The 21,492-nt window shown below is 30.1% G+C and overlaps 2 protein-coding genes across 2 annotated transcripts; both read left to right on the forward strand.

The window, feature by feature from the left end:
• The first annotated feature begins 10,003 nt into the window (after window positions 1-10,003).
• Window positions 10,004-11,964, forward strand: LOC107624796 (UPF0481 protein At3g47200-like). The gene is made up of 2 exons (XM_016327254.3): window positions 10,004-10,122; window positions 10,426-11,964. The coding sequence occupies exon 2, from the start codon at window positions 10,449-10,451 to the stop codon at window positions 11,859-11,861; it is 1,413 nt and encodes a 470-aa protein (XP_016182740.1). The 5' UTR covers window positions 10,004-10,122; window positions 10,426-10,448; the 3' UTR covers window positions 11,862-11,964.
• Window positions 11,965-16,791: 4,827 nt separating this feature from the next.
• Window positions 16,792-21,289, forward strand: LOC107624797 (UPF0481 protein At3g47200). Its single transcript, XM_016327255.3, has 3 exons — window positions 16,792-16,981; window positions 18,485-19,407; window positions 20,428-21,289. Exons 2-3 carry the CDS (start codon window positions 18,524-18,526, stop codon window positions 21,092-21,094), a joined length of 1,551 nt encoding a protein of 516 aa, XP_016182741.1. The 5' UTR covers window positions 16,792-16,981; window positions 18,485-18,523; the 3' UTR covers window positions 21,095-21,289.
• Window positions 21,290-21,492: the final 203 nt, after the last annotated feature.

Below are 21,492 nucleotides of genomic sequence, written 5' to 3' on the forward strand. Positions count from 1 at the left end.
TGGTATCTTCCTTGAAGAGGATAGGTTGTTTTTCTTGCGGTGAAATCACTGTAGTTTTTGCACTTTTTTTTCTATGCCATTTTTTCTTACCATTTGTCACTCCTTTGATACTTTTTCACCTCATCGACTAGCCTGTTCTCTCTATCTTGTGTTTTTCCGAGTCAAATGTGTTGGAATAAATGAATTTCATTAACCCATATCATCCATATTGAATCACCAAAATATATCATAATGCGGAAGCATACCTTTACTTATAAAAATCAGAAACTAATAGAAGGATTTGGATCTTGTGGTTCTTTTGATCTTCCTCAACCAAAACCTTTTATATTCCTAGGTGGCTGAACTGCAACTCTTTTGATGGGGAAAGAGCAACAAAGGCGGCTTTGGTATATTGGGGACCGAAACCCTGAAGGCCTATTTATATTTGAGCATGGCACCCATTAAACCCTAAAGCTCAAATAAAATAGTATCTAAAGTCTAAAAGATAATATATCTAAAATTCAAAAGATAATTATCTAAGGAACAAAAGATAATATCTGGTTTTATTCTCATTTAATTTCAAATCAAAAGTAATAATGACTTATTCAATTTAGCATTTATAACAATAAATAAGATCACCATTATATAAGTCATTTAATTTGAAATAGCATAATTTGTGATTATAATTAATATATGTATTGCCCACAAACAATAATGAGATCACTATTATATAAGTCATTTAATTTGAAATAGCATAATTTTTTATTATAATTAATATATGTATTGCCCACCTAACAATCTCCCACTTGGGCTATACATATATTCTTTCTTGATATAATTACATCTTATAAACTTTATGCGCGTATTTGAATGCTATTTCTCTCATTACTTTAACAATCTGGTCCGTCTCATATATTAGATATGGAACTACCGTAACTTTTATCACATTAATGTCGTGACTAAATCACGACAATCACCATCCTAATATACTTAACGACATAGATCAAATTTGGATGAGAAATATGAAAATTACATGCCAAGTGATCTCATGCATGTCTATTTCCAGCTCATCCAACTTTAAAACTTTATTGAGATCAAATACAATACAAATATTGCAAAATGAACATTTCACATAACATGAAATAAACCATCAACTTAATTCTGCAAAAAAATAATATCTGTCATAGGACATATAACATAAAATAAACTCCCACTAAACCAAGGCATCACAAATATTGACACCCATCCGAGCAGTGTGCTTATGAAAAACTTTAGGGATCAATTCCTTGGTTAATGAGTCTGCTAGCATATACTCTGTTCCTATTTGTCCTATGAAAATATGTTTTTCTTAACATTTCTCCTTGACAACTAAGAGCTTGATGTCTATATGCTTCGATTTTGACAAGCTCTTATTGTTATTGGAGTATAGTACTACTGACTTATTGTTACAAAATATCTTTAAAGGCCTTTCAATGTCATCTACTATATGAAGCTCAATGACAAAGTTTCGCAACCATATGCCATGAAATCGGAATCAGAGTACCTAATGATCTCCAAATTTTTTGATCTCCGATAAATAAGCATGTAATCATTTGTTCTCTTTAGATAACACATTATGTGTTTAACAGCTATCCAATGATCTTTGCCCGGATTGCTCAAGTATCTACCCAACACTCCCACCATAAATGATATATCAGAATGTGTACAGACTTGAGCATACATTAAATTCCCTAGTGCTGATGCATAAGGTTTATCATGCATTGCTGTCTTTTTAAGATCATTTTGGGGCATTGCTTGAGACTAAACTTGTTTCCTTTAACTACGGGTGTGTCCATTGGTCTACAACTTTCTATGACATATCTACTTAAAATCTTTTCGATATAGTTCTTTTGTGACAATCCAAGAATACCTTGAGAGCGATCTCTTAGTATCTCGATTCATAATACAAAAGAGGCATCACCAAGATCTTTCATTTCGAATTTGTTTGATAGAAATTTCTTAGTTTCATGCAACAAACCTATATCGTTACTGACAAGTAGAATGTCATCAACATATAAGATCAAAAAGAATGTATTTACTCCCACTGAACTTGCAGTATACACACTCATCTATGATATTTACCTCAAAACCATATGAGGTAATGACTTGATGAAACTTGTGATACCATTGATGGGAAGCTTGTTTGAGACCATAGATGGATTTTTTTTCTTTTTCTGTTGGATCTCCTTAATGACACTTCTTGAGGTTGTTGAGCTTGTTGTATGGGTTGGGATTGAGGAAGATTCTCATTGTGCTCTTGTACTATAACTGTATCTTGAACAATAATAGGCACAAGGACCTGATCATTGTCAGTTACAGAATCCTCATCAAAAGTAACATTCCTAATATTTCCTTCCCCCCAACTCAACATCCTCAAGAAATATCGCATTTCCAGTTTCAAAAATAGACCTTGATGCAGGATTGTAAAACTTGTACCCCCGTGAACTCTCAACGTAACCAACAAAGTAGCAACTAATTGTCCTTGAGTCCAATTTTCTTTCATGCGGCCTATAAGGTCGCGCCTCAACTGGACATCCCCAAATATGCAAATACTTTATACTGGACTTTTTTCCAGTCCAAATTTCATATGGGGTTTTGTTAACTGCTTTGCTTGGCACCCTATTAAGGATGTACACTGCGGTCTTTAAAACTTCTCCCCAGAGTGATTCAGGCAAGGAAGAATGACTAATCATGCTTCTCACCATATCTTTAAGAGTTCGGTTCCTTCGCTCTGCAACACCATTCATGCTAGGTTTGCTTGGTATTGCGGAACAATACCACACTCCTCTAGAAAAAGAGTAAAAGATCCGGAACGTTGCTCACCTGAACCGTCATATCTTCCGTAGTATTCACCACCACGATCAGATTTGACAGCTTTAATTTTCTTTCCAAGTTGAAGTTCAACTTCAGCTTTGAAAGACTTGAAAACATCCAAGGCTTGAGACTTTTCATGAATTAAATATAGATACCCGTAACGAGAGTAATCATCTATAAACGTAATAAAGTACCGTTGTCCATTCCAAGAGACAGTAGGGAATGGGCCACATATATCGGTATGTATCAGTTCTAAGACATCTTTAGCTCTCTCGGCACCTAATTTCCTTTTGTTTGTCCTTTTCCCCTTTATGCACTCAATGCAGACTTCAAAGTCCGCCAAATTTAGGGGTCCAAGAATTTCATCCGACACGAGCCTCTGAATTCTCTATTTAGAGATGTGACCTAAGAGTTTGTGCCATAATGATGCCGAATTTTCATTTAGTTTTTGTTTTGTACCCATTTGCAATATTTCATTATTATAGGAATTTAAGTTAAGCCTATATAGATTATCCACCAAATGACCAGAGCAAATATTATTCGAATTATAAAAGAGACTGACTTTATTATTTCCGAACGAACAAAATAACCTGATTTGTCCAAACGAGAAAGAAACCAAATTCCGTCTAAATGACCGTACATAAAATGTCTCTAATAAATCCAAGTAAAATCCACTCGTGAAACATAATCTAAAGGTTCATATAGCTTCGACTGCAACTATATTGCAGTCTGCCACATAGATGTATCTTTTAGCATCACTTGACGGTCGGCTCCACAGGCAACCCTGCATAGTAACACTTACATGAGTAGTAGCAGCAGAATCTACCTACCAAGTATCAACAGGTGCATAACTTAAACTAGCCTCAGAACAAACTAAAGTAAAAATTATACCCTTCTTTACACGCCAGATGGCATATTTGATACAATCCTTCTTCATGTGTCCCACCTTCTTACAGAAGAAACAGGTTGAAACTTGATCCTGTTTCTTAGCCTTTTTCTGCTGAGAAGGCACATCCGCAGTAGTATCACGCTTTCTTTTATACTGAGAAGATGAAACCATGTGAACACTTTCAGTCTTATCTTGTTGTAGCCTCTCTTCTTCTTACACATAGTGAGATATAAGCTCATTTAAGGACCAAGTGTCATTCAGAGTGTTATAACTCACTTTGAATTGCCCAAAGTGTGCAGGAAGGGAAATCAAAATCAAATGCACGAGTAAATTTTCAGACAACTCTAACTTTAGTGCTTTCAATTTTGAAGCAAGATGAGACATTTCCATAATGTACTCCCTTACATTTCCTTTACCTTTATACCTCATGGAGACAAGTTTGCTCAAAAGGCTACTTGCCTCCGCCTTTTCATTCTTAACAAAGAAATTTTCAACATCTTTCAAGAATTGTTTAGCATTTTTATCCTCAGTAATTGAGTCCCGAAACGCTTCAGGAATTGAGCGTTTCATGATCATAATACTTATTCGATTGGATCTCTCCCACTTCTCTATTTTAACCTCATTAAGATTTTCCGGAGTGGAAGTGGGTTTCTCCTCTCGAAGAGCTCTATCTAGATCCATACAACCGAGGACAATCTCCACAGTATCCTTCCAAACTTTAAAGTTTGAACCATTCAGCATAGGAATACTGCTAATTTGTGCAGAAACATTAGTAGCTAAAGCCATAGTTTCTGGATTAGAACAAAAAATATGCCGTAAACATTAGTTAAATAATGGAAAAAATCTATATTGAGATATCTAGAACAACATTAATTTTCAATTTTTGGATAGAAAAATTAACTGTAAGTGATACTCTCATTGCAGTAATCAAATATTGTCAAAATTCCTGTCACACATTAAGCCTTTCTTTGGACCGACTTAATGTGCACATGAAAACTTAAACTTCACAACCTATTTATTACCGCATATATTTTCTATTAATTGGCCAAACAATAACCTTCCTTTGGGCCGATCATTGACGCATAATTAATAGAAAATAAACAAAAGTATATAATGCTCATTATTTGGCCAAACAATAAACTTCCTTTGGGCCTATTATTGTTCGCATAAATAACAACCATTACTTTATTCTTAATTAGTTACCCAAATATTTATTTACCACAAATATGTGTATGTAATTCGCCCAAATATAGGTCTTTCTTTGGCCTGACCAATATTCGTATGAATTATATATCACCATATTCCTAATGTTTTAAATAAATCAATTTTCACAAAAAAGGCTATTTTGGCAGCATAATGTTCAATCAATTTATTCCAAAATCAAATCTTTATAAAATAAGTGGGTATAATAATCTAAATTGTTACTAATTTCTTTATGTAACAATTAAATAATATTTTTTATTATTCAAATATTATTAATATGTACATATAACTTGGCCAAATATAAATCTTCTTTTGGGTAAATTAATATTCGCATAATTGAGATACACATAATAATTCTTATATCCCAAAAGGGATCATTAATCAATTTTATTCCAATTAATGGTACACAAAAACAGATCCAAGACTATTAAAGATTAGCAATACTTTATTAATATTTAAAAAAAATCAATTTATTACTTATTATAAAAAAAATTCAAAAAAATTTTTGCCAAACCAATAAAAAGAAAACCGTCTCATGTAAAATATATACCTGTCTCAATGTATAATCAAATTATATATATATATATATATATATATAAACGATTAGTAGTATACATATATTTATATACATACAAAAGAAACGCAAACGGCGACATATTATATATGTGAAACAATACTGAAGACATATATACTAACGCACACAGTCACAACATCTAATACATATATATGTATATTTCTATATATGTAATATTATAATGTAATATGGAACGCATATATATATATTATCCCAGAGAAAATAAAACTAAATATTTTGATGATTAAATTATGGATGGCTCTGATACTACTTGTTGGAATAAATTAATTTTATTAACTCGGATCATTCATATTTAATCACCAAAATATATCATAATGTGGAAGCGTATCTTTACTTATAAAAATCAGAAACTGATGGAAGGATTTGGATTTTGTGGTTCTTTTGATCTTCCTCAACCAAAGCCTTCTGTATTCCTAGGTGGCTGAACTACAACTCTTTTGACGGAAAAAGAACAACAAAGCGGCTTTGGTATATTGGGGACCGAAACCCTGAAGGCCTCTTTATATTTGAGCATGGCACCCATTAAACCCTAAAGCTCAAATAAAATAGTATCTAAAGTCCAAAAGATAATATATCTAAAATCCAAAAGATAATTATCTAAGGAACAAAAGATAATATCTGATTTTATTCTCATTTAATTCTAAATCAAAAGTAATAATAACTTATTCAATTTAACATTTATAACAATAAATGAGATCACCATTATATAAGTCATCTAATTTGAAATAGTATAATTTGTGATTATAATTAATATATGTATTGCCCACAAACAAATTAGAAAAATTTTTAATTTCCTAACAAAATGATCAAACACCATTGTTGCTTACCTATTCTCATGAAGAAATCGTATAGTTTTCGTTCTCTTTCGGTCAGTTCCGTCTGCGTTCTCTCGTGGCAGTTCTGTCTGCGTTCTCTTGTGGTAATTCCGTATGTGTTTTGTCTGTGTTTCCTTGAGACAATTCTGTCTGCGCTTCTTTCAGACAAGCGGCAGTCTGCACTTTCTTCCCGCAGTTCCATTTGCACCCGTTCTATTCGTTGTTTTTAATGGGGATGTTAGAATATAATTAGGATCAATTAGCATTATTTAGTATATCTGAATATTTATTATAGAATATTACGTATTCTTAACATCTATAAATATCTTTTTATATTATATCATTTTAGACAGTTTAAATACACTCAATAATACACAAATTTTTTTTCCAATTTAGTTTCTTGTTTCTAATATACATTTTTGAACGTGGTATTTGCAGCTACGCTTTCAAGTTAAGAATTTGAGGTTGCATTGATTAAGGATTTGAGGAAAATATGAACGCGTGAGATCTAATATGAAATTTTCTATTTTGGACAAAGTGAGAAGAGAGTATGTGAGCAGCCTTAATGAGGTAGAGACAAGGAAAGTTAATGACATGTGAGAGTGAAGAAAAACAAGGAAATCTAGAACATGTTTGGCTGCTAAGTGCTAATAACTCATGAGTTAATTGTTTATTTTATTTTGTAATTTTTAATTATTATTTATCTTATTTTATATTCATTAATTATTATTAGATTAGTTGAATAATATTAATTAGATATAATAAATATATAATTATAAATATTACATATATAGAATTATAAATATTAAATTATAAATAAAATAATTTAAATTATTGTGATTGTCTCCTTAGCATTATCTTATGATGATTTATGAAGAATGCATAACTCTTATTTTAACTTTGAAATATAAAAATTTGGATAACAAAAATAATAACTGAATATCCATAAAAAAGAAATAATAATAACTGAATAACACAAATTGAAGAATTTGATTCAAGTTTCTCCTATCTATTTCCACACAAATGGACAAATTTAGGGTTGGTAATATTGACCAACAAGTAAGTACCTTCAAAATTGACTTTTCTAGTGTTAGTATAAATAATCTATGTGCTACTTTTTCCTTAACAAGTTGAACTTAATTATAATAATTTATTTGTAATATGATTTTTTTTATGAACCAAATGATGTTGTCTATAATCTTGTAAAATAATTTTATAAGGTAGGTTATGAATATAAGTATATAACATTATTATTCTTTTTGATTTGCTATTCAGCATTGCAATCATAATTACTTTTTCCGTTTCATAACAGTGCACTCTAATAATTTAATACATAAAAAGAAGTGTACACATATATATAAAGTAAAATAATGATTATAGAGTAATAACCTCACGTATAAAATGGTTGATTTTTCTTTGCCAAACAAGTTGCGGATTATTAATTAATTCTTGACATTATATTACAGGCATGTCCTTCTTATGAATGAATTCATAGTTCATACTCTTAAAAATATGTTCACCATTATTCCATCAATCTGCATTGACCATGATTTAAATTTTAAAGTAAACCTAAACTATTTACCTAGCTAGTTTCGAAGAAAGTCAGCACAATGACCCCGTGTGAATGATGCATTACTTTTCACAAATGATTGTGTAAAAAAAAAAAAAAAAAACTAAAAATGCATGTAGGAACACATAGCTATAAAACAAATTGACAGAAGTTAAGTGGGAAAATTTGCAACAATTAATTAAGATTTTTTTTTTTTTGAATTTCAAGATGTAGTAAGACAAGAACTAATTTGTTACGACTCTTAAGTATAATTGAAAGAATTTAATTCTTGGTCTAGACTCAGTTTTTAGCTTGATCATTATGTTGATTTATTTTTTCAAATCCTTATATGTAATTATTATTTGATCTTTTCTAACTAAAATCTATTAAAACTTTATTGAGGCTGAATAATAACTCTTTTATAAGATTAAGAAAATAAATTTTTCTAATATTTATTGTTGATTAATAAATTGTTATATGTATAAGACAAAATTTAAATTCCTTAATAATTAGTTAAGCTAATAAATGAATCAATCAACCAATTATATAAATTGTTACATGTATAAGATAAAATTTAAATCTCTTAATAATTAGTTAAACTAATAAGTGAGCCAATCAATCGACCAACTTAAGTTATAAGATAATTATCAACTTAATATAATTCAGTGCATTGAAAACTACTTAACTAAGTGTGAATAACACAACTCTGACCTGGTAAAATTTGCAACTTGAATAACACTAAACAAAATGACAACTCTGGTAAAATTTAATTGCAACTAGGAGAATACTGAGTTGAGCTATACAAATATTATATATGTTGGAAGAGAGAATGGATATAAAATTAAACAAAGACCGAGGATAGATAATGGCTATTGGCTAATATAAATAATCTGAAATGGAGTACGGATATAGAAATTCTACTGTTATAAATATATTATTATCTTCTTAAGTCAGCTGAGATAGATATCTCATTATTATTTTTCATTTTTGTTGCTATTATGGCATACATACATATTCTTCTTCTTTTATTTTAAGGAGGTTTAACGTCTAAATTAAACATGTCCCGGTTGTAACCTAAATTATCCTTTATTAAATTCTTTAACTTGTATGTACTCATTAATTCAAACCAATAAACACCTTAAATTTACACCAAAGTAGTCACCTCATCATCATGATAATATATATCATGCATGCTTCACCCAGCAGTCCTAATTAAGGAGAATATTATTGGTAACAATCATATATTCATATATAAATTAGTTATTAAATTAGTTATTTATATAATATATATTAAAAAAAATTAAAAAACAATAAAATTTATTATTTTTAATCAATATTTTTAGTCATCAATCTAATATCTTTAGTATAATAATCTAATAATATATTTTTAGTCCATATTTTTAAATATTGCTGATTTTCTAGTATTTTTTTATATATTAAAATGTAAAATATATATTTATGTAAAAAATATATAATCATATACAAATATAATTTTTTCATATCTATAATCTATATAGTATTTTTTATTATCGTCTATAATAAAAATAACTAATTTTATAGTGTTTTTTGTTTGATACCTAATTTTTGTCTAATCATTTTTAGTAACTTTAAAATATTAAAATTTTTTCTAATTTTTACACTTTTAAATTTAAAAATAATTATTTAACCTATTTTAATAATTAGACAATATCTTTTAAGCACCATAACAAACACTGAAAATAATTTTAAGTTTCAGCTGGCTAGGGTGAAACTAATTCAAAAAGAGTTGTTGAATCGTGTATTAATATTCACAAAAAGTGGTTAATACCTACTAAGTGTGGGGGACTCATTATTGTAACAAGGTTCCATGATCCATCATAGATGGTGACAAAAACAACACAGTACATACAAAACATATATATCAATATTTCAGTTTACCTAAAAGTCTTGGTCTTTGGTCTAGAAGTCTTCGTTGATTTTTTACCCTTCATTAAAATACTAATTAATACAATAAGGTGAATGAATTGAAGTAACATCATAAATAATGTCAACCAACAAGTAAAGCCATCATAATTAACTACCAAATCCAACCTACGTATATATATAAATAGAAGCTATTGCTGATGCATCAAATCAATATATGTTTATGTAAGTTTTTGAAACACACTTGAGAGAAGTTGCATTATTTCTAAGTAGCATATATTCTGACAGAAATAATTCCATTCCTTCCAACCATATCAGTGAATATTTTCCATTCAAGGTAATTATATATATTACTATTTATTTCTATTAAGGCTTGCTGCTTGGTTCATTTTTCATTGAAAAAGAAACAAATTTTGTTATATATGCTTATTTTCTTCTGTTGTCTCATTCACATAGATGAAAACTAACTCTATCTATGTATCTTTGTTTTTCAAGTTTATCTGTTTTTGTTATATGTCTAATCTATATAAATTAAAAGAAATTCAGTTTAGTTTTCTGCCTTTTCAAGATTATATATGTTAATAATATATTTGAAGCTAAGTGATTTATTGAATATTCACTTTGTGATGGATTCTATTAGGCAAGAAGAGAAGTTAGGTTGCAATGGCTTCTCCAAACATTAACAACAATAATGCTTTAGAAGGAGAAACAAAACCTAAGATTCAAGAAATATTGATTAACATTCCAGAACATTTTGAACCATTGGTGTTTGATGAATGTTGCATTTACAAGGTTCCTTCTCATCTATTCAAGTTGAATGAGGAAGCTTACACACCAAAGTTCATCTCAATAGGCCCTATTCACTGCAAAGATTCAAAACTGAGACAAGAGAATCAGAAACAAAGGTACTTCCATGCTTTCTATAAGCGCCTAAATAAATCACAGGCTTTAGCTTTGAAGAGGTATAGAACAATCTATCTTGAACAAGAGAAGAAAACTATAAGAGACTCTTATTCAGAGCTTGTTGAGCCTTGCAATGATAATGATTTTATGAACATGATCCTACTTGATTCTGTGTTCATCATGGAACTCTTTCTGAGAAATTCAGAAGAGAAAAAAGATGAACATGATCCCATGTTCAAAACATCATGGATTTGCAAAGCCATACAAAGGGACTTGTTGCTACTTGAGAATCAAATTCCAATGTTTGTGTTGGAGAAACTATACAATAGTGTGTTACTCTTAAGTGATGGTGACAACAAGAAAGACCATGAAGCTAATTTTCTTAAGCTTGCTTTTAAATACTTTGAAGATTTTTATCCACAGAATGAGCCTAGTGATATAGCGGATATGATCAAAAATTACAAAACTTGCAAACACTTTACTGATTTAATCAGATTCACCTACCTACCCAGAAAAATTCAGATAAAGGGTGTGAACCCAAAAGACGATTTTACCCCTTATCCAATAGACTATCATATCCCTAGAACTGCAACAAGATTGAATGAAGCTGGGGTAAGCTTTGAGAAAGTTCAAGGTAGAAGCTACTTAGACATAAAGTTCCACAAGGTCAAAATCCTAAGCTGGTTTTTGTGCTTTGGTTTCTTACCATTGACCAAATATTTCAAAGCACGTTTGCAATTTCCTCAGCTGAAAGTGTATCAAATAACAGAATGTGTTCTGAGGAACCTAATTGCATTTGAGCAGTGTCACTACTCAGATCAACCTTTCATATGCAACTATGTGTCTTTGATAGACTCATTGATTCACACTCATGAGGATGTTGAGTTGCTTGTTGACAAAGAAGCCATTGTTCATGAACTTGGGAGCCACACTGAATTAGCAACACTTGTGAATTGCCTCTGCAGGAATATTGTGGTTTCTTCAAACTATTATGGGAAAACCATCAAGAAACTGAATAGTCATTATAGTAATTGTTGGATGCACTACATGGGGATGCTGAGATCAGTGTACTTCCGAGATCCTTGGAGGTTCAGTTCCAGTATTGTTGGATTTGCTGTCTTTTTGTTTGCTATTTTCAATTTCCTCAAGGTTATTGGTGTGTTTCATCCCTAAAACTCAAAGTGTATGTTCTAAGAAATTTCAGTTTGCTATGAAACTATGCATAATTGTGTGATCAGTTTAATTACTAAATGATTAATGTATGTGATTAAATTTCTCTCTAGTTATTATTTATTAATTAAGTAGAAATTTACTTTACTTAATAGTGCCTAAACTAAAATATTTTCATAGAGAAAAGTAAGTATAATAGGTAAAGTACCAATTAAATATATAAATTTAATTTTGATCCTTGTCGAGTAATTTTATGTATATATTTAATTATATAATATTGTATCATAAAAAATAATTATATTTTATATTAATTATATAAATAATTATTTAAAAATATAATAATTTTACTAGATAACCAATTTGGGTACTAATAAATTTGAATAAATTTTTTAAATTTTAAAAAATTTTTAATTTAAAATAACTATTTCAATCATTTAATTTTAAATTCTTTAGCCTCTTTTTTTTTCTTCCTTTTCTTTCTCTTCTCTCAATGTCATGCACTCATCTGTAATTTCTCTCGAACGCCTCCAAGGACAAGTCCCATTGCTAAAGGTGGCAACATACATCATACCCACGGATATCTAATCTGATCCCATCCGATCGGGTAGGGTTGCCAACCTGATTCGTAGCGGGTAGAGTAGGGTGCAGGTGGAATTTTTATGCAGGTTAAGCCTCAACCCTATCCGACCAACCCGCATCCTATATATGTATATGTTATATACTTATATAAAAATATGTTTCAACTAGATGTTGAATTAAAGACCTCTCACTAAATACAAAAGATCCTTAGCCACTAAAAAAAGATCATTAATTGATAATTTAATACTTTTACTTTTACATAAAAATCAGTTCTATTTTAAATTATCATCAAGTTATATAATAAATGTTGCATCTTTTTTGTAACCCACGAGTAGGATCGGGTACCCGCAGGTTAAGAACAAGTAGGATTAGGGTTGGGATATTCTCAACCCACAGGTAGAGTTAGAATAGTTCCAAGCCCTACTTTACCCTATCCATTGCCACCCCTACCCATCGTGCCGCCGCATCCTTTCCCCAAAAATAATATCCCGAAATCTAGGAAAGAAACATTGAGTAATCCACATAAAAAAAAACCATCCATTTACTCAAAAAGAAACATTTGAAAAAATAGTTAAAAAAAAAAAGAACGCACTTCTCGAAAAGAAACATCTCAACCCTATGAAAGAAACATCCAGTAATTCACATTAAAAAAACATCTATTTACTCGAAAATAAACATTCGAAATCCTATAAAAGAAATATTTATTTACTCAGAAAGAAACATCCGAAAAAATAGTAAAAAATTAAAGAAAAAAAGAACCAACACAAGCAGCATTACCTTGTCTATGGAGCCTTTGCAATTGCGATTGCTTCGTGTGACAACCTGAAAACAACAAGAGGCGGGGAGGGATTGATCGCACCGAAAATATGTTGCACGGAGAATTACGCGTTGCGGCGATGAGGAATGAGGACGGTGTCGCAGTCCAGCGCACTCCGCGGCAATCTCAGACAGCGGGAACTCACGCCAAGCGGAGCTCGATGACAACTCCTACCAACTCCTATTGGATTGAACCTCAAAGCTTACTACAATAAAAAAAATCCCTATTTACCCACCCTAAATCTTAACTCAGATTTCACTCTTCACTTTTTCACTTTACCCCCTTTTCACTACCACATCTGCGTCATTCATCTTCTCCACTCTTTTACTACATTCGCATCACTAACCCTCCCTCACACGCCGTCTCCATTGCCGTCGACAACGTTGCTCAGCGCTGCCTCCGCCGCTTCATGCACATCACGACATTGTCGCTCAGACACGTGAGCACGCCGTCATCGCCTAGACCCGCGATCATGCTGTCATCACCCAGACCCGCGAGCACGCCATCATCGTCAACAATGCAAGTCAGCTTCGCCGCCGCTGCATCTGACGCACGTTAATGTCGCCGCGCAGACTCCTCCTCACCAGAAACCCGCGACGTCGTGCCGCCACCTCCATCTTTCCATCGGTCCGCGTCTCCACCTCCACGCCATGCCATCACGTCTACTCCTCGCCCGTCTCTGCCGCCCAGCGCGTCCTCCTTCAACTCCATCACGTCGTCAAGCTGCGTCACTCCAAAGGTTAGTAGATGTTTCTTTTTCGGTTCAGTGGATGTTTTTTTCCTGTTCCGGGGTTCGGAAACTAGATAGAATGCTTCATATGAGAGTGGATATTTTTTTTATTCGAGATTGGATGTTTATTCAAAAGTGGATGTTTCTTTTATTAAGATTGGATGTTTTTTGTCCCTGCATCGACGACATGAACTATGTTCTGCGCGACACAATGTGGTGGCAGCAAGGCGGCGGTCTGTGCGGCGAGAATGGTGGCGCACTGCAGCAGTGACGTGAAATACGTGACGGACCACAGGCACAACTCCGTGAGAAAGTGGAATGTCTCTCAATAAATAAAAATGTTATTAATGGTAATTAATTAGATTTTAATTTTGAAAAATAATTTAAAACTAATAAATATTAAATGAAATTGTTTAAAAATGGTCGATTTAGGTATTGGTCCTTTTTTTTCCTTATAATATATAGTATAGCAAAAATAATATTTGTATACTAAAATCAACCACTAATATATATATATATATATATATATATATATATAATTTAATTTTTTTAATATATATTTATATTTCAATATGTATTTTATATTAATGACATTTTAATTTAATTGTTAATTTTAATATACACTTAACATAATCGATAATATATTTATCTATCTAGTGTATGTGAAAATAATGTGAGCTAGCATGTACAAGGTAGAAGGTACAAGAGGGAACGTAAGTGAAGATAGTCAAGTCAGCTAGAAATATTTTCATTAAATTAGATCCAAGTTGTCGTCCCTGACGAAAAAACATGGAATGAAAGATGCAAGTATGCAACTAATTATTAGAATATACTACAGAAAAAATTTTCAAATGTGCATTGAAATTCTTCAGAATATAGTAATAGAATTGGATTGTGTGCATTGAGTTGGGCAGCTGGACTACAATGTCTAAGGATCGATGAACAGTTTCATAATTAAATATGCACCTTTAATTTGTCGTGAAGCACATGCCTTTGATTTTTCCTAAAATTATTCTAAACATCAACTTTTATTTTCAATCACTACTATTAGAGTTTATCATACTAACAACACATAAGTTTGATTTAATTTTGACATAAGATATAGTTATAAAATTAGATTTATGTGTTTGAATAAATTTTTAAATAATATTTAAAAATAATTATTTTTACTGATGCGACAACTAAATATTTGTATAAAATTATTTTATATTAAAAATATATAAAAATTAAATTCAACGTATATTTAGTTTTAGAAAAGATAAAGTACTTGTTTTGTTTGTGTTAATAATTGGGTTAAATATGAATTTTATCTCTAATATTTATCTATTTTTTAAATATTTTATTTTATCTTAATCTGTTATTCAAAATTAATTTGTTTCGTAAAAAAATAATTTTTTTCTATAATCATTCTTTTAAATATCAATGATAATCATAATTATAGTAGTTATAGTAGTTGTTGTTATTTTTTTTTTTGATATTGCAGTTGTTGTTATGTTTGAGAGTAAAAATGGTAAAAGAAATAAAAAAATAATAAATAATAATTTTTAAGAAAAAAACAAAAATAAATGCACCAAAAGGGATTTAAAATAATAATTTAATCATAAAAACAAAATTAAAATTTAACTAAAAAGCTAAATAGAAAAACAATATTTTATCCGTGTTAGAAAATATAAATATAGATCGATCATATTAGATGTATATTAAAATTAGTTATTAAAATTATTTAGTAGGATAAAATATATATTAAAATATAAATATATATTAAAAATAAATTAAATAATATATATATATTAGTGATTAATTTTAATGTTAGTGATTAAATTTTAAGATTAAAAAACATGTTTTAACATAGATAATAGTAATTTATAACAATTTGTTTTAGATTAGAAGCAGTGATAAATTAAACAATGGTTAAGCATCATTTCATGGAAGGTGGAAGATACACGTGATTGGACTTTGAAGGGATTGATTTTCATTTATTGATGAGTACTATAATATATTATTATAGCCAGTAATATATTTATGAGTTCTTCAATTCGCGTTCCACACCCACCACCACCCAACTCATCAAAATCAAATCCATATTTCACCTTCTATCTTCAGGCTTCACCTAAAAATGCATTAACTCATATACTATTATATATGTATCTAGCTGTATGATTGAAGAGAGAAAAATAGAGAGGGACATTCCACTTAATTAATTTGATTTGAGAAGATATCAGAGTGCAAAATAAAGGAGCTAGCGGTGAATGCCACCCAAAAAGCAAAAGCAAAGAAACTAAAAAAAAAAAAAAAAAGGAAACAATGACACTATGTAGAGACTCCCAAATCCCAATATCAATAATAAGAATATTATGTGTATAAAAAATAAACCATCAAATTGGTTATTGTATATATAAAACTGTGATTAAGTGTTTATTTAGCTTTGTATGTACCTACTATTTTAATTAAATAACGTTTACCATAGACTTATAGACTTTAATGAATGATAGATTAATAATTTAATAGTAAATTATTTCTTTATATAGTGTGACGCATATCTGAAGTAAATCACCACTTGCATCATCAACAAAATTGATTAATCGACTATGAACATCTGTCATTTTCACTAAAATAGTTTAAATTATATTAGATCATTGACCGAATATACTTGAAAATAAATTAACAAAAAAAGATTGCAAACAAATACTCTAAAGTTACTAATACTTTTAGAATATATAAAAGTAAAAAAGTTTCAATGAAAATATGTTATTTTGTAAAATCTTGAAAAAAAAGATTGATAGGCTCAGATACCAAACAAACATAAAGCTTGATAATTTAAAGTGACATGAAGCATATTGAAGTATTCACTTGAGTGATTGAGTTTGAGGTCATCATCACTCTCAACCAACATAAGAGAAGAGACATAACACAAGAACCAAGCACAGAAACACTCAGTGTGGTGGTCACTACTACTCAAGAGCTCACCTGAGACTTTGATTTCTTCTCACAAAACAGGTTCTTAGTCTATATCCATTAGTAGTCTCACCATGTTGTCCATTTCTTTTTCTTTGATTTTTAATGATATTGTCTTGTAATTTCTTCTCACTATGGTGATTCAGATCACCATGCATATGTATAATATAATTTAGAACTGATGATTAGTAACTTGCTGCATAATTAGTTCCTTCAAAATGCATTAATTACTTTTCAATTTGTTGTTCTTAATTATATTGAGATCTAATGCAAGATCTCCTCAATGTTTTTTCTTTTCTTTTTTTCCATATATCAAGTAATTTCCTTTCTGATATGTTATGTTCACCACACACATAAAGGCTCTGTTTGGTTAAATGGTCTACTAAAGTTTATTAAAGATCAATTATCAACTGATATATTTTTTCCTCACCTTTTTATTTTTTCTTTGCTTTATTTTCCTTCTTTTTTTCTTCATGTCTTTTATAGTATACCAATAAGTCAGACTCAGGGATACTGCTGAAAATATATAATGCCCTTGAAAGTTTGCTCCTTGTGGGGTAAATGTTTCTGCCATAATTGAATATCTTTAATCTAACTTTTGTCCGTGATGTAACAGCCCATTTTATTTGGTGTGATAGTGTTTGTTTGTATTTGTATATATTAAATAAGTGATTTTAAAAGGTGAACATTATTGGATATATATAACACAAAGTCTTGACTCCATTTATTATAATCCAGATATTTATATATATATATATATATATATATATATATATATATATTCATATCACCCATTTTAGGATAAAAATATTGAAATAAAGATAAGATATTGATTTCATTTTTTGTTTTTACTATTTTTAATTTTTAATGGATTGAAAATTAAGTAAAATTTACTTATCTTTATACAAGAATATAATACTCTATCTACTTTCATATTTGTTTCTTCCTTTAGATAACTTTATATTTCTCAATCGATCATACTAGATGTAGATACAAAATCAACTATTAAATTAATTATTCATATAAAATATATATTATAATATAAAATATAAATTAAAAATAAATTAAACTACATATATATTAATTATTAATTTAATGACTAGTTTATGATGTGCACGTAATATTTTTATCCACTATAAATCTTTGTTCTTCATAAAACAAATTTTATACCTAATTTAATCTTTTTAACTTTTAATTTTTGTTTTTATTTTAAAATATTTATATTGTAAACATAATATTTTTGTGCACATAATATTTAACTTTTTTATTGAAAATATTATTTATATACTAAAATTAATTATTTATTTTTAATGTATATATTTTATACTAATAATTATTTTTGGTGGTTGATTTTAGAGTACACATAATATAATTATATTTTTTTATGATAGAAACTCAAATGCAGTTGACTTCACGTGAAATCGACTTCACCTAAGTCTTCACTTTTTTTTATTCATATAGCTGGCTTCATCTACTGAAATAAAACTAGAACTGTCATTCTTGTTGTTTCTATTTTAAAGTGATATTTTTTCTCCACTGCTATAGGGACCATAGAAAGTGAGAAGTTTGGTTAATTGCATCAAGATGGCAACTACTGCTGCTACTGAAACCGGTTCAACATTCCCATTATCTGAAACAGAATATGAGATGGTGAAACATGTAATCGATGTTAGAGTCCTTCAAGACTTGAAGCTATCAGAGTGCAGCATCTACAATGTCCCTTGCAACCTTAGGAAGGTGAATCAAGAAGCTTACACCCCTGAAATGATTTCCATTGGTCCCATCCACTTCAACAAAGAAAAACTCAAGCCAATGCAAGAGCACAAGCAGAGGTACTTCCACTTCTTCTGGCACCGCGTCTCCAACGAACAAGCCATGAAGAAATACAAAGAGTTTCTCGAAAGCAATGAAGAAACCATCCGCCAGCGCTACGCGCACAAGTTCCCGGAGATCAGCAAGGAGAAGTTCGTGGACATGATGCTTCTAGATGCGGTGTTCATAATGGAGTTGCTTCTGAGGAACAGTTGTTGGAAGCTGGATAGATCGAAACACGAGAGAGAGTACCGTGCAACGAAATCATTCAAGAGCGATCACAGTGATGATTACATTGTGACACAGTCTTGGGTTAACCGGAACATAACAAGGGACTTGATTCTTCTTGAGAATCAGATTCCGTTCTTTGTGGTTAACAAACTGTATGATGATGTTGTTGTCCCTAATGATAGGAACAGAGAAATCATAGAGCACTATAGTTGCTTTGTTGAACTTGCAATTCATTACTTTGCTTTCTATGATACTCAGATGTCTTCTTGTGAAGAGACCAAGAGGTTATTGGAGAGGAATCAATCTAAGAAGAAAAAGGAAAACCTCAATGGATCCTTTCTTGGTTCTAGAAAGAAGGCTAATACTAAGTCCATGGACAGAGACAATGGTTACAGCAACCCCAAGCACTTCACTGATTTGATCAGGTACGTTTTCTTCATAACTAGTTCAGAATAGTTTAACCCTTAAATGGAGAAATGCATTATCTGTCGAGTATAAAAAAACTTTGTCAAAATTATTACATCTCCAAAAAGTAAAATTATAGGTTAGGTATATACTAAAATTAATTACTAAAATTAGTTATTAGTATAAAATATAAGTTAAAAGTTTAAAATACATATATATCAAAAATGAGTTAAATAATATATATATTTATATATAAATATATGATGGATAATTTTGATGGCTAATTTTAGTATAGATAATATTTTTGTTTATTATGGGGCTCACTCTTTAGGAAGTTGAAACATGTATAATTTATATTATAAGCACTATAGTACACACTAAATCTTTAATGAGAAGACATCTTTAAAGATATGTATGTAGGAAAGAATTTTAAGAATTTTATTATACAAAATTAACGATTACGATTATTAAAACATCGGTCTTCTAAGTACATTTAAAAACTTTTCATGTATGTAGTTTTTTTAACAAATTTGCTATGTGTATACCGTAAATAATTAATTACTAAAATAATCGAATATGTTAGTAGAATAATTAAATTTGTAATAGACGAATAACCAAATTTATTTATAGTAGTATAATAAAATTTTCTTATGAGATACTAAATATACTATTTTTATATGCAGCGATTGATTGGTGATTAATTTTTTTTGTACACTTAACATAATTAATTTTAAGGTACATTAAAAAAATAATTGTACTAAGTACACATTAAAATTAATTATCAGTATAAAATATATATTAAAATAATATATATTAAAAATAAATTAAATTAAACATATTTATACACAAATAATGCTGACCGACAAATAACATTTTTATTAAAAAATAATAGATGTATATCTGCTTATATATAAGTAAAATGATTTTATTTTGGACAAAATTTTTCTAATTTTTTATTTATTGGAAAAATAATTTCTCTAAAGTTGAGGGACAATGTATTTTTGTAGCAAGGTGATTGAGCAATAAAAATTTATCATCAGGTACTTCTATCTTCCTCCGGACAACGAAATCGGAGAGAGTGGTTGCCCAGACAGTGTTCTAAGAACAGCAACAAAGCTCCAAGACTCTGGTATAACCTTCGAGAAAGTTCTCAACAGAAGGTTGCTACACATAACCTTCGAGAAGAAACCAATCCTGAGTTCATTCCTCTGCCTTGGTTGCTTACCATACATGAATCACGTGAAGGCACGCTTTCGGATACCGCAGTTGAAGGTTGACCACACAACAGAATGCATCCTTCGGAACCTGATCGCGTTCGAGCAGTGCCACTACCCTGAAGAGCCGTACATATGCAACTACGTGTCACTCATTGATTCGCTGATCCACACGCAGGTGGACGTGGAGTTGCTGGTTGAGAAGGAAGTGATCGTGCACGAGCTTGGGAGCGACAAGGAAGTTGCGACTCTTGTGAATGGTCTGTGCAGGCATGTTGTGGCCAACACGACATGTTACTATGGTGTCATAAATGATCTCAACAAGCATTATCAGAACCCTTGGAACCGTACAATGGCTGCCTTGTGGTTGGTCTATTTTAGAGATCCATGGAGAGCAAGCTCCACCGTCGTTGGGATTGCTGTCCTTGTTTTTGCTGTCTTCAACTTCCTCCGGGTTCTTAATTATTATTTCGTTAAGAGTGATGGTAAGTAATGAACAAAATTTATTAGTTTTTATTTGGTTAATTTTATATTTTAATAATATAAAAATAAGGCCTTGTTCTAAAATGTAGATTAATATCACAAAAAATATTGTTGCCTTTTTAACATTTTTCTTTTGTTAACGAAGACTTAGTTTGGATTATATATTATAGAGAGATAATAATGTGACTATTGTGTTTGGAAAGTATTGAAGTAGAATTCTCTTTAGAATTATTTTTTTTTTCTAACTTTAAAACATAAAAAATACATAAATTTAAACTCTTTTGAAAATTCTAATTTTCATTTTCAAGATAAAAATAAATCAAACTAAAATAGGTCTTATTTATAAATCCAACTTAATAAAATTTGTATTTGAAGTTAAAATATCTAAATCCACCTTAATATAATTTG

The sequence above is a fragment of the Arachis ipaensis genome, chromosome B2, assembly GCF_059453495.1.
Source record: "Arachis ipaensis isolate K30076 ecotype BB chromosome B2, ASM5945349v1, whole genome shotgun sequence".
Lineage (NCBI taxonomy): Eukaryota > Viridiplantae > Streptophyta > Magnoliopsida > Fabales > Fabaceae > Arachis > Arachis ipaensis.

Bases quoted from the DNA above. Each gene is read 5' to 3' on its own strand.
- LOC107624796 (XM_016327254.3), top strand. From the start codon at position 10,449: ATGGCTTCTCCAAACATTAACAACAATAATGCTTTAGAAGGAGAAACA.
- LOC107624797 (XM_016327255.3), top strand. From the start codon at position 18,524: ATGGCAACTACTGCTGCTACTGAAACCGGTTCAACATTCCCATTATCT. The intron at 19,408-20,427 runs GTACGTTTTCTT...ATTTATCATCAG, and splicing joins CACTTCACTGATTTGATCAG to GTACTTCTATCTTCCTCCGG.